We start from the raw sequence: 13,883 nt of genomic DNA on the forward strand, positions 1-13,883 counted from the left end.
ACATCTGGTAAGAATTGTGTCATGTATTTAAAGTTTGATATCCCATCAACTGTTACTCCAGTTTTGAATTTTAACAGATTAATCTCTTACCCCTACCTGGGTCTTTAGCATTTGCTTTGTAAAGTTCTAGTGAAAATAGCAGGTGGATATGTGCATTTTAACTTTCTCTCTATGAGTAGGCGGGGTAAATCCTGGTGGATGAGTAAGGCTATTGTGTGAATTGCTTATGCTCAGAGGGGCAGAAAATGCACATAAATCCCAAACTGTTCTATCTTTACAGTATGGTTTTGTAGTAGAGCACTGGTGAAAACTTAGCAAATCTATGTGGCTCGTATAACAAAGTGAGTAGATATGAGTGCTCGTGCTCATGCAGTCACTCCAAGAAACTATTCTAATTGTCACTGTTACTGCTGCCAATCGCCAGTCCCCTTTCCCTTGCTTAGAGCTCTAAGGCCAAAATATACCACATGGATCCCTAGTCTAATATCTTGCATTATGTTGGCAAGCGTAATACCACAATGCTGCGTAACTCTTAAAATAGAACTGGGGCAAGAATGGCTATCTAGAAAATGGCATTTGTCAACAGTTCATTGGGACTTTTTAAACATGCTCCTATGAAAACAAAGCTTTGCCCTCCACTGTGATCCTGACCTCTTACATATGATCAATATTGCATAAATCCTCTGCCTGGCATCTTTGTCAGGAATACCTAGTGTGGATAATAGTCTTATGAATAAATACTCCACAATTTAAAGAGCAATGGGGATTTTAAGTAGGGTTACACAACTAATAGCTTGTTTCCCCCCCAGGTCTTCCAATTAGTCAGATTGGCTGAGAACGCATTCAGTATAGTTATGCAGACATTGCTTTTTTGCTCCACTTTTTCCTATTCAAATGTTTGGATTGATGTGTGTGCATCATCAGTGTTTGAGTACCTTTTGTTTTCACATGTCCCATATCTGTATGCAGCTATGCTCATGTTTCTGTTTTTATTTTGCAGGGTCACAATCCTCAGTTTTCACTCCTGTGCCTGTTTTCCCCATCTTAGAATCTGTGTGTCTAAGAGCACTGCATGACAAACATGAAAAGCTGGAAATGAATACTGAAACTTCTGCAATCACTTCAGAAATCACTGACAAAGAAAAAGCAGAATCAGATTCTCAAAGGACAAGGGAGGAGGAAGGTTTGGAACCTGCTAAGAAGAAACTAAAAGGAGGCTAGTATACTACAGTATTGTGCAACCTATCCTGCACTCTTTTATTTTAATGTTATTGTTGACAGTTAGTTTAAAAAACTTAATTAGAAACTGAAAGCTATGTCCCATTTTTCATAGAAGCCCAGTGAGATTAACAGAAACATAAGGATCTGTGCTTATTTTTCTTTATTAATATGCATGCATTTTGAATTTATTTCATATCAAACCTAGGAGGTCCTGAAAGGTTATGTTAGTAGGGGATAGGTAACTTTTTTCTTCCTCACAATGTTATTTTATGTTCTAGTATTGTATGAAATAAGAAAAGCAAAACTCCCCTCTCATTCCGCTCCCCTCACCCCAGTTGAGTCAGGTCAGCTGTCATCAGTCCTTCTTCAATTTGTTTCTTGCTTCTTACTACTTGATTTCTGGTCCAGTGAAAATAATGGCTTCAGTAGCAGAAGCTGTTATGTGTAAAGCAAGAACCTTTAGTGGGACCATTGCCAGTGAACAGTGAATCAGTGTATATCTTTCAGGTCTTTTTTTTTTTTTTAACACTTAAATAGAAATAAATTTTAAAAAGCTGCAGAAACTACATACTGTGGAATCTTCTGTCTTTGTAGATGAAGATGCTTGTCCAAATCTTTCACCAGCAGCTCCAAGTGAATGTATAATTAAAATTGGCTCTGAAGATGCAAAAGCATCAAATGTGAAACCAGATAAGATGGAAGAAACATTAACTTGCATTATCTGCCAAGAACTGCTGCATGACTGTGTAAGGTATGTATGATTGACAAAAGCTATAATCATGTGGTAATAGTATAAGAAGTTCAGTAACAACTGTTTGAGGAGGCCAGGATATTTAGGGTTTTCACAAGCCCTTCTGAGTCCCCCTTCCACCCCCACCCCCCCTGCAATGTATATAGTCAAATCAATGCAAAACAGTTTTTTGAGTGTTATGAATGTATCTGAAAAATGAAAGACTTGTGTTTTGACTCCATTTCTTTCATTGTTTTCATGTTTGTGTTTTCCAGCTTGCAGCCTTGTATGCATACTTTTTGTGCTGCCTGCTACTCAGGATGGATGGAAAGATCTTCTCTATGTCCAACTTGTCGTTGTCCAGTAGAACGTATTTGTAAAAATCACATATTGAACAACTTGGTTGAAGCTTATCTGATCCAGCATCCAGGCAAGTTGAACAGTGTGTGTAACAGAATCTGATGTATTTCACACATTAGCTGTGTAACTGATGTATGCACAAGCTGCTGTCTGTTAAATTTCTATGTATGTTTTATTACTCTGCTCTTTGACATGGCTGCAAGAAAACAAGTGCATTTAATATGACATAATAACTTGTAATAATAACTTGTAATATTTCAAATACTGGCTGAGAATTGAAGATGATTTAATACTATAACTGAGTATGCTAAGAATTCTTAATTTTATTTTGCTACTTAATCATGGATATCAGTTTTATCAAATACGGTACGCTGACTGATTAGGCCACCTAAACTCAGATACTTCTGAAAAATATACTTGAATATGGGTTTAATTAAGTTTTGTTTTCAAGAGGCCATGATCAAAGTTAAGTTGCCTGATACTACACTTCCATTAACGGAGAGGGGAATTTAACTAAGATCTTCTAGAACTCTGTTATCCAAAAATAAGTTTTATGGAAATGAAAACACAATAATCATAACTGTGTTAATAAAGTAGGGTGGGGATAAGGGATGCGAGGTGTTCTTTTCTCTTGAAATTTGAATTTGGTTCTCATGCCAGATAAATGTCGTAACGAAGATGATGTACGTAGCATGGATGCTAGAAACAAAATTACTCAAGACATGTTGCAACCTAAGGTGCGGAGATCTTTTTCAGACGAGGAAGGAAGTTCTGAAGATTTATTGGAATTGTCAGATGTAGATAGTGAATCTTCAGATATCAGGTATGTCTATTTAAGTTGTGCGCTGAATTAGATTTACTTAACGTTTGAATGCACAAAACCACAAACTGAGCTAGCTTCACAAACGCTGTTATTGCTGATAGTGTTTCCATGATCATTGCCAGAATGAATCTGATTTTTGTTTTCAGGTAAGTTCATTCTTACCAGTAATTATCTTGGCAATTCTACTGGCCATCCTACTGAACCTTGAGCAGTCAACAAAAAATTAAAATTAGAACTTCCTAGAAGTCCAACAAGATTCAGTTTATGACCAACAGTTCTATACTGAATTGTGCAACAGCTTCATGTGAGATATGTGAAGTTACCTTTTCCAATTACGAATTGGCTGTTACTTTAGAGAAAACAGGTTTCTGGCTAAGATCTTGTCAGGAGATAAAGCAGTCCATGACCCTATGAGTGCAGCTGCAATGATGGTGCTTCCTTATGTGTCTGGAATGCTGCTTTCACCAGGTGTATGGTACTGAAGCAGGTGATGCTTGACCTAGGGATTCCCAAGCACCAAAATATTGCCTCTTTATTTCCAACAGCAAATATTTTTTGCTGTATGTCTAGAGGGGAACAGAAGAACTCTTCATGTAGATAATTATTCCAGCTTTGTTCTTCTCTCTCTTGTTCATCTTGCTTCCAGTCACACTGCTCTTTTTTTTTTTTCTTTTTTTTTTTTTTTTAAACTACTTGAGGAATACTACAAAATACAAAGTTTTTATCTGTTACAACTACAGCAGTCTTCACAGGTGTGAGGTACTGGGTTATGCAAACTTCCATATGCTACTGGATTAAGAAATTCCAAATTTAAACTTTGAAAGTATGACCAACCCTGTCTAGCATAGTGATGTGAGTTATATTTGCATTTGTTGGGTGTGATTTCCTATGACCTTATTTTATTCTTTCAGTCAACCATATATAGTATGCAGACAGTGCCCAGGGTATCGAAGACACTCTGTTCCAACTCTGCCTGGTACAGGCCAAGAGACAGAAGCAGGAGGAGTGCAAGCACTGGGAGATGCGCCATCTACATCTGCCAACTTCCCTGCAGGTCAGTGTCGTGAAATCTTCTCAGTAGAGTGATACTAAAATACTACAACTCATACACCCGTTATGAACTAAGCAAGCTCACTCTCATAGTACTGCGAGACTAACACCACTTCACATGGGTGTCTTTGCAAATATCATGAGATTTGACCATGGTTTTTCTGTGGTTGTCCAAAATAGATTGCTGGTGGCTGATAGTTCTTAAACTGTTCTACATATTGAAATATTTTACACACCTACATAATTTAGAAGTCTGAATGCCATTTTTCTGCTCTCTTATAGAATCTTTGTAAAAATGATATTGCTTGCTTGTTACTTTCAAATTTTTATGTTGCTAATATTCACTGAGATTCCTAGTCCAGATTGCAATTGTGTACATTGTTCAGTCTATCCTTCTTTTTTTCTGGTTTTAACTCATCTAGCTGTCCAGGAATATGTGTGTCCTGCTCAAGGAAGTCATGTAATATGCACCTGCTGCTTTCAGCCAATGCCTGACCGAAGAGCAGAGCGTGAACAGAATCCTCATGTTGCTCCTCAGCAATGTGTGTACATTTTTCTTTTTTTATTTTATTTTTTCTAAATCTTGGCTACAGAACTAAATCTCTCCTTATTTTTAATTAAACTTAAGTTTACTTTGAAGAGTGTTCTTTATTTGAATATTCTTTATCGTGACTCCTGTAGTGACAGCGTGAAAGAATCTTCCTTTATAAAATTTATTATTCCTCTATAGAATGTATTTTAAATGAGAAAGTTGTACTATTTTAACCAAGTTGATCAGGGCTCTATTGTATTGATTTATAAGAACAATAACTGTTGAGTTTTGTTGTGTGCAAGTCCTTACAGGGGTTTTCTTTGTTATTTTACAGGTACAGTTTGTCTGCAACCCTTCTGTCACTTATACTGGGGCTGCACTCGGATGGCATGTTTTGGCTGTTTGGCACCATTCTGTGGTATTGTGGAATAATCTGTTTCTTATGAGCCTGCTCACTTTGCAATAATGTCTGTCTGTCTTGAACTTTAGGTAATTTAAGAAATATAATAGATTAGTTTGCAGCACGGTCATGCAAAAGGAAACGAAGGCTGTGTCCTCATATCACAAACATGAAAAATTCTGGAGTGGTGTTTGTCTTTAACTTTGAGAGGATTTAACTTCCTCTCTTCATACCATATTGGGCTTGAAAACTACAATTGTTGAGCACAATGCTTTCCCATATGAAAGGAGTTATGGTGTATCTCAGCCTAGTAAGAGAATCATACAAATCAAGGCAAGAGCACTGAACATCTATGCTAACCTATTAGAAAAGAACCTTACTCTCTTAAACATGCAGACTTCTGAAACTCAAGGTTTTAGACACTTCCTAAAAATAAATTAGAACAGTTGAAATGACTTGGCTGCAGTTTGAAGCTAATGGAACATGCTTTAATAGCACTGTTAATTTGTTTGTGCAGATTAGTAGTAGTGTTTGTGGACTAAAGGTGAAATTGTAAAATCTCAGTGTCTTTGCCACTGGAAGTTATATATCACATGCTTTAGTATATGTTGAATGCAGTCATTTACTTGGTGCTCACATAAGTTGTGCACGTTATTTCAGGAAACAGAAGAACCTTCAGAAAACGTGTGGGGGCCATGGGGTTGGGGGTAGAAATAGTAACTTTTCTTCTTCTTGTTCTGATTAGAAATAAATCTTGGTGATAAGTGTTTAGATGGAGTCCTAAATAACAACCACTACGAGTCAGATATCCTAAAGGTATGTTTAAAAATCATTATGTATGGTGCATGATAATAAATGTACAAAGTTTAAGATGTACTCGCTCATGAAGTGATAGTGATGTGCTGCCTAACAGTTACAGTGGCAGCATTGTGTCACTTGCAGCACCTGATTCTAAAAGCCAGATTTAATGAGCCCCCAACGTTCAGCTGGACCAAAGTTACAGTTACTGTGTCTGGAAGTATTTTGGGGTGATAATTTGTCTCTTTCAGTCTCTCTGTAAGAGGGCATCGTATTCTAGAGATGCATTCCATTTAGCATCAGCTCTTCCCACACCACCCAAATTAACAACAACAAAATCACTTTCATGCAATCCTGACATTTAATTTCTCCAATGTGTATGTCTGACAGGTGCCAAGAAGGCCAAAATTCTAGACATAACTTCTGAATTTGAGTTTAAATGAGTAATAGACACACTGTAGAATTCAGATATGTTTGGTTGTTAAATCATAAAAGAATTTTACTTGTATGAAGTATTTGTTAGGGAAGCTGGTTTCTACAGTCTAAAGTGTAACATCCAAAATATTAATTAAGAGAAAAATAATTCCCTAAAAATATACAAGGAAAACAAGGCTTGTTAAATATTTTTTTTTCCCAGACAAGTTAAATTTCACGCTAGGTTGCATGGAAAAGATTTTGCCTGCAAAAAGAGAGTGTGACTGTAAGAAATGTATTTGCATTCCTTTGGCAAAAGTGGGGATCTTTTGAAAAAAAGATAATGAGTAGAAGGTTTTATTGGTGATCTGAAAGTATCATGCTAATTAAGTTAAAGACGTTTAATTTTTACTTGTAATTAGCATCAACCCATTTTGAAAACCTAGTTAGATGTTCATTTGGAAATATTTGAGGGTAAATGACTCGGTCACTCTTTAATGTTGGAGATTTTTCTAGATTAAACACTTAAATTGCTCTTTTCAGGATTACCTGGCATCCAGGGGTTTGACATGGAAAAATATGTTAAACGAAAGTCTCTTAGCTCTTCAAAGAGGAGTTTTTATGTTGTCAGGTATGTGTTACGTTCATCTTTGTACGTGTATGACTCTTTGTCTATATATAGAACTCGGTAATATTATCAAGAGGTTTGAAGTTCTGTGTACATAACCAGTGCCATCATGACATTTTTGTTAAATCTGATTTCTCAAGCCTTACACTGACATTATGTACAAACTGGTTTTCTCCCCAGATTACAGAATTACTGGGAACACGGTGCTTTGCTACTGTTGTGGCCTTCGCAGCTTTCGAGAACTTGCCTACCAGTACAGGCAGAATATTCCCGTTGCTGAATTGCCAGGTGGGGATTGCTTCGCACAGTAAGGGGGAAAAGTCATTTACAGCGTTAAAGTCAGTTTTATCCTTGTATCCTTGGTTTTTTAGCACCTTCATGCAGCCCACTGCAAATCTCTTTGCAGGGCTAATATCTTATGCCGATTGCTTTACTTGTCAGCTGTTAAGTTTGCATATAGTTATTGTCGGACTCCCTAATGGAATCTTTTTGTTCAGTATGATTTCTCATCTGTAGAATAAATATATCTGCATAGTGGGTATGAGGAATTCAGTAAAATCCAGAATATAGTCAACAGGAACTAGTTGCTGTAATTTAATTTATTTTCCCATTTAAATACATAAAATGTATTTCACATTTTACCAGCTCTCAGCTAGGAACAAGAATGGTTTCATAAATTAATTCTAAGTCTGTTTGCATTTACAGTTTTAGTATAAAATAGCATGCAAGCAACTGTGCCTCCTTCAATTCTAAATCTTGTTGGTAACAGAAGCTGTTTCGACAGTCTACTTCTAAATGTTACTTTGTCCATCTAGTTCCTGTTGTTAGCAACAGCTTCCCTGTCTTTAACTGTTGAGAACTCTGCTTCTGCTGCTGTGCCTAATGAGAGACGGTCAGTCTACCTTGCTTCTCCTTAGTATTGCTTTTCATTTTAGTGTAACAGCCTGCTGGACAGCTGAGTTATAGTGTCTGTAAAAGTGAGGGAAAACCAACAAACTCTACCCAAATTAATAAATTTTTCTTTCGTGTGGAAATGTATCTAGACATATGGCCAGTGTCTTAAAATGTAAAGTCCATCTCTATTAAACTAAATGGTAAAATTTCAGTTGACAGCACTGAGAAGCAAATCCTTTCATCTTAAGTCTGTGTGAGCCTAATATTCAAAATGAATTTTTTGTCCTTCACTAAGTGTTTGCTTTGTTTCTAGAAAGGTGAGCCAATATAGTTTACAGTTGTTTCTTGCCAGTCATGTCTTGTTTCTCTACAAAGCCTGCTCTGATGAGTAACCACCATTAGCAGTGGCTTAATGATCTACATCACCTTATGTAATGACTTCTGTAATAAATGTAGCATTTCATTTGCTCTTTTTGTAGTGACTGTCACATCACGTCCTGATTGCTACTGGGGGCGCAACTGTCGAACTCAGGTCAAAGCACATCATGCCATGTAAGTTACACAATTTAGAAAGTGGTCGTGGGTTTTTTTGTTTCTTTTTTTAAAAAAAAACAACAAAAAACCCAACCTTTGAAGTGCCAGAAGTTGCATGAGTAACACTGTTGCAGCATAAGCAAAATTGGGTGAGCTTTGCGGGTTTTTTTGTCATTTTTGTTTTTAACGCGACTTTGAAATGAGCCCTTCATGCATATCAGAAGGGCACTGCTAGCACGTCTAAGTTGATATAACCCATTGCTGACACTTCTTTAGTCTTGTTTTCCACCCACAACTCCCCCTTCATTCTTATTCTTCTCCCACTGAAGCAGCTTCTCATTTGCTCATGTCTGGGTGCTTCTTAAATACACTGCATATACAGTAATTAGCCCTGTGCAATTTCCATTTGAAACTATGAGAGACTTTTCTAGTGAAGTGCAACATACTTTGAAGGGATAAATTGGTGGGAATAATTTGCAACAAGAGAAGCAAGGGAAGTTTGGAACATGTAACATTAGGAACATGGTGTGGCTTGGCAGTTCCTGGTTTTGGAGGAGTTTCTAGGTCTTAGGCCTCTGACCCAACCAATCTGGCATATGGTGAAAATGAAATACTGAGCCTGAAAAGATATTAACCCTCTGCTTCTCAAGTGTTTTAATACACCCAGGGGACACGGACCCCTGGTATCTAGTCATTCATGAGAAATGTCCATCCAAAATAAATCAAGGTCCTTGATTAAAAAAAATCAAGGCCACTGATAACCAATGCAATTTCATTCTTACGAAAAGATGCACATGTGGTAAGACAAATATTTAAGACTTGAAAACAAAAATTATCTACCTAAGAGCTAACTGGTTCCAGGGAGGGTAGAAAAGTCCTTCTTGCTTTATGAATAATTCTCTAAATTCTCAGTGCAATTTAAGATAGAGGAGGTGTTACCTCTTATTGAGAAATTGCTTTAATGAAGAGTAGATTCTGCAGTATTTTTCTAATGCTGCTATGAACATACACACTTAGCATAATTCCTTTAATATTTCAGGTACGATGGGTTGAAAATAACCAGTCTGTACAGCTCAGGCAAGCAGATAATAAGAAAGACATGTAAAATATTCATCCCCAGTCCCTTACAAATTCAGAGGGTTTTACCAAATAACTTTCAGAAATAATTTGGGGAATTTAAGTTGCAGATGTAATTCAAAGTACCACTGCTATCTGTAACTTCACATTACAGGACTGTCTATGTTCCTAGAGGAGATTTTGGTTTGAAATGTGAGAGAGTTAATTCAGTATCAAAGTACTTACCAGTCATCATTGTTCATACTGTGGTGGATACTTCCATCTACAATAGAAATGACTCAAGGGTTTCTTTCCTTTCTTTTTTTTTTTTTTCTTTTTTCTTTCAAGCATTAGCTGTTTCCAGAACTTTACTGGCTGCTGCTCTTAGTTCCTAAAATCCATAAAAGCAAACAATCCTGTCATACCACTCCTAGATATCCAGTTACCTTTTGGTTGGTTTTTTTTATTGAGCTAAACTGTTTTGTTAAGTAGTTTGGTTATGTAAGCAAGGTTTCTTTCTAGTCTTTGATCTAATTCAGCAAAAGGGAGAAAATTCATGGTCTCTTTTGCATCATCTCTTCCACATGTATATGTATATACACACTCAACACCCCAACTCCTGTTTCAGTTATGTATCGGGGGACACATAACCCAAGTAAGAGAAAAACAAAGAATGCAATTTTGGGAATTGGAAAGAAGTGCCTCATACAAAATTGGGTTATCTATTTAATTCATGAAGACAGGCTTGTCATTCCCATAAAACCTATGTAATACAGAATGAGGAAAAACTTTTTCTTTCCAGGAGAAGGTTCTAAGCCAGTGAAAGAACATGTTTATGTTGAAATGTATTATTAGCCTGGTTAATTCTAGTTCCTAGTGACTTGTGTAATGCTGTCTACTAAAAATTACTAATGTCTCACAGGGCAAAATTAATTCGCTGATTCCTGTTTTAATTGCCTTCTGGGTTTGAAGTATGCAGAAGTATAGAGGGATGCTTTTAATAACAGGTTTTCTGTGTGCATAACAAAACTTAACAAGGGCTAGGCAGGAGAGATGTTGAAAATCCTGTTAAAGATAACATGGTGGTAGAGTACGATCTAAACAGGTTCTGAGAAACAGATATGTTAGCATGTAAATGTTCTGCTTTAAACTGCTTAACATTTAAAATACCCTGTGAAAGATGCTGACTCTTTTTTGTTGCCTGACTTCTGAGAACTTTGTTACATTTTAATACTCTTTGTTTTTTTTATTTCAGGAAATTCAATCACATTTGTGAACAAACACGATTCAAGAACTGAATACTTGTAGTCTGTAGAGAGGGGACAAAAATCTGTTACACTGCTTGTACAGTTTAAGGTTTCAGGGGATCATCTCAGTTCCCCCCTAGCAGGGAATCAATAACTTTTGCATCAGGTAATCTGGTGTGAACTTTTTAATTTGTAGAATTTTACAGCTGTACATGAATAAGGTAGATTTTTTTTTTTTCCGAGAAAGTCCAGCAAGCATTGCATTCCATCCTCATGACTACAGTGTCCCTGTATCACTTCAGTGAAGAACACAAACAGAAATCACACACACAAAAACCAGCCATATCTTGGGAAGACCTAAGAATAAGGAGTGTATTTGCACTACTTGTGAAGAAACTAAGAAAAATCCTTAGACTTAAAATAGAAATGTTTTGTAAAAGTATCTGATCAAGAGCCATTAATATTTAAGAAGGAAATTGTCAGTGTATATTTGTAACTGCATTTTGCGGTAGTCTGATATTTTGTTGCTACCCATTGCATTTGGGCTAGAAACCACGTTAATGTTCACTTTAAAAAAAAAAAAAAATTCCGTCCATTAAACAGCTGTTTCGACTTAAAGCTTCTACCATATGTGCAGTGTTATAGTGGAAGTAGTACAGTTTCTTTTCTTAGTTTAGTCGTGTTGATGTTTTTATTCACATTAAATTACAAAAATAATTGCACAAAAATTTGAAAATCACATTTAAAGTTGGGGTAATACTTGAAGCAGAACAAACTTCTGCTAATATTACTTCTCTAGTGTTTTGTATCAGAAGACCAAACAGTGCTTTTGACATAGAGCAGCCAGTAGGACACACTGGTTCATTTTTTGTATTTCTTTTTTGGTTTGATACCGTATGCTAAATACGTACCTCTGCCATGCAGCTGTTGTCTAGCATGCATACACTGGTGAAAATGTAGAAAAAGCTATAATTTAAAACAGAATATAGCAGCTTTACTGGAAGGAACAATCTTACAGAAAATAATTCAGTTTGGACAAATTGTAGCAATATGGAGGCATTTCTGGATAGGGATAGGGGTGATGAAGGGCAACACGGGTGTCACTGACATAAAAAAAAGTAGATTTTATTTTCATGCCCTCTGCAGAGCTCATTCAGGAAATGTCCCAAGCATCATTTGGGAAAACAAAAAAACAAAACAAACAAACAAAAAATGTTGGTCAACCCCCCACCCCCCCCAAATCGATCTGATCTGTTTCATCATAATCTGGTAGCTTATGTTGACAAACCTCAACTGGGACCAATTTTTCTTTTTCATCATACCTAGAAGAGTGAAACAGAATGAGAAGAAAGCATACAAAATTACCTCTGTAGATACCATGTTGTTTTTAAGTATGCCTTATTTTATGAGCAGGATTTATACTTTGATGTTAAAAAGCGTATACACAATATCTTGTGATATAATGGAGCACAAATGATGCAGCACATTGTGTCTACTGGTGCCAGTGAATTAAACAACTATTTCCAGTAATGCACATCTTAATATGAATGCTAATTAGAATGATGCATTTCTGTTTAGACTTTTATTTTTTAAAATAGCTATTGCAAGGATGGGTCTGTTGACCATGCCCGTATGCTATTAAAAATACACTTTGGTGTGGACTTCTCTTCCTAATCTCTGGGCATTTTCTCCTGTGAGTAGGATTGAAATTGGATCTGGAATAATACTTGAAACTTCTTTTAACAACAACAGTGTGTTTCTGTCTCTTAGTATTATTAACAATGTTCTGTTGCTTCTGTATTTGTATTTTATGTTTAGATTTTTTTTTAATGGTTATTGTATCTTCTCAGGACAACCATTCCCAGCTGTTTTTGATCTCATTTTCATCTCTGGCTGTGCATGTAGCAAATTGAGTGCAGTTGTGGAGATCAAGCCTTTGCACATTATATGCAGAAATGTGCTTTGCATTCTCATTCACCACTTCCCACACCCCAGATGGGCTTTCAGCATGGACTTGTCACTGTGCTGGTGTTCAAGCCTCTTCTGCTGAATTTTTTTTGTTGGTCAAGAATAATGTGTCTACAGTTCTATGTACAACCTCGCTTGCACTTACTCAAGTTATGTTTATATAGGGATGTATTATGTGACTTTAAGAAAAAAAATTGGGGGGAAAAAACCGAACGACAAAACTCATGTACTTAACATCTAAACTACCTGTGCAGTAGAGGTTCTTCAAATTCCTTTTATAAACCCCTCTTCCTTTTCCCTGTTACAGATAATTCATCTGCCTTTCTATGCATATAGGGTTGCGGTAGTGCAATGGAATGAAGGGATTTTTTTGTCATTTATATTGTACCAGGAAGAGATGAGAAATTAACTTGCAGATGGGGAGGGTGAATAAATCCTGATCTTTATATGCTCTTAAGTAAGTAAGAGTATCTGTCATGGGTATTACATACTCTATACATTAGACCTTTTTAAATGTATGGTTACCAGGTGATAGTTAATGTGATAAATGTATGAACTATGCTTGGTGTAATTGTTTAAATACTGTAAAGGTGCAGCATATTTTTAACCTGTCTAAAGCACACCCCCACCTCCTTTATAAGAGATATTTGGAAGCTGAGCATGAAATGTGGTAGAATAGATGTTGTGAAAACCGAGGTGATTATGATAGGGTTTGACATAGTGGTGAACAAGGTATACAGTATCTCTCTTTGAGAAAGTTCTTTTATAAAGAAGGTGGAGAGTAGTTCTTCCAGTTCTCTCTTGTGATTTATTTTTTTCCTGAACTAAGAAGTTATTAATTAAAAAAAAAAAAAAAAGATATTCACTGAAGTTGTCTGTTTCTGTTTCTTCTGTGGCATATTCTCTCGCCACAGAAATCGATGTATGCAACACTTGCTAATGCGTGGTCGAGCTATTAGTTATTTGAATGTTGAGGTTTTACAACTAAATATCATCCCTGAACTTGTAGTAACTGAAAATGACATGAGGTTTTGTGTCATTCCAAGCAATTCTCTCAAACTTTCTTTAAAGTGTTAGATGATACCACAAAGGATCATCAGTATCTACAGGATTTATAACGAATGATTTAAGTGAAAAACTATTAAATAGAATTCATTTTTTGTCAACAAGATGACTTCAAGATGCTAGTAAACAAAAAAGTTTACTACTTTTAAAAAAGTGAGTACTA

General features: G+C 36.2%; 1 protein-coding gene across 1 annotated transcript in view; it reads left to right on the top strand.

The window, feature by feature from the left end:
* CHFR (checkpoint with forkhead and ring finger domains, E3 ubiquitin protein ligase) overlaps positions 1-11,880 on the top strand; it is a 24,337-nt gene extending 12,457 nt beyond the window's left edge. Inside the window, exons 5-17 of the mRNA XM_009335308.1 lie at positions 1-7; positions 1,001-1,216; positions 1,816-1,972; positions 2,227-2,381; positions 2,972-3,134; positions 4,046-4,188; positions 4,607-4,726; positions 5,051-5,134; positions 5,862-5,932; positions 6,872-6,959; positions 7,137-7,244; positions 8,330-8,402; positions 10,696-11,880. The exon at positions 1-7 is cut by the window's left edge and continues 212 nt beyond it. Of these exons, the coding sequence (XP_009333583.1) occupies positions 1-7; positions 1,001-1,216; positions 1,816-1,972; positions 2,227-2,381; positions 2,972-3,134; positions 4,046-4,188; positions 4,607-4,726; positions 5,051-5,134; positions 5,862-5,932; positions 6,872-6,959; positions 7,137-7,244; positions 8,330-8,402; positions 10,696-10,738 (1,428 nt within the window). The 3' untranslated portion in view covers positions 10,739-11,880. The remainder of the gene's footprint in view (positions 8-1,000; positions 1,217-1,815; positions 1,973-2,226; positions 2,382-2,971; positions 3,135-4,045; positions 4,189-4,606; positions 4,727-5,050; positions 5,135-5,861; positions 5,933-6,871; positions 6,960-7,136; positions 7,245-8,329; positions 8,403-10,695) is intronic.
* The last annotated feature ends 2,003 nt before the right edge of the window (positions 11,881-13,883 follow it).

Source organism: Pygoscelis adeliae, unplaced genomic scaffold (assembly GCF_000699105.1).
Source record: "Pygoscelis adeliae isolate BGI_AS28 unplaced genomic scaffold, ASM69910v1 Scaffold410, whole genome shotgun sequence".
NCBI classification, from domain to species: domain Eukaryota; kingdom Metazoa; phylum Chordata; class Aves; order Sphenisciformes; family Spheniscidae; genus Pygoscelis; species Pygoscelis adeliae.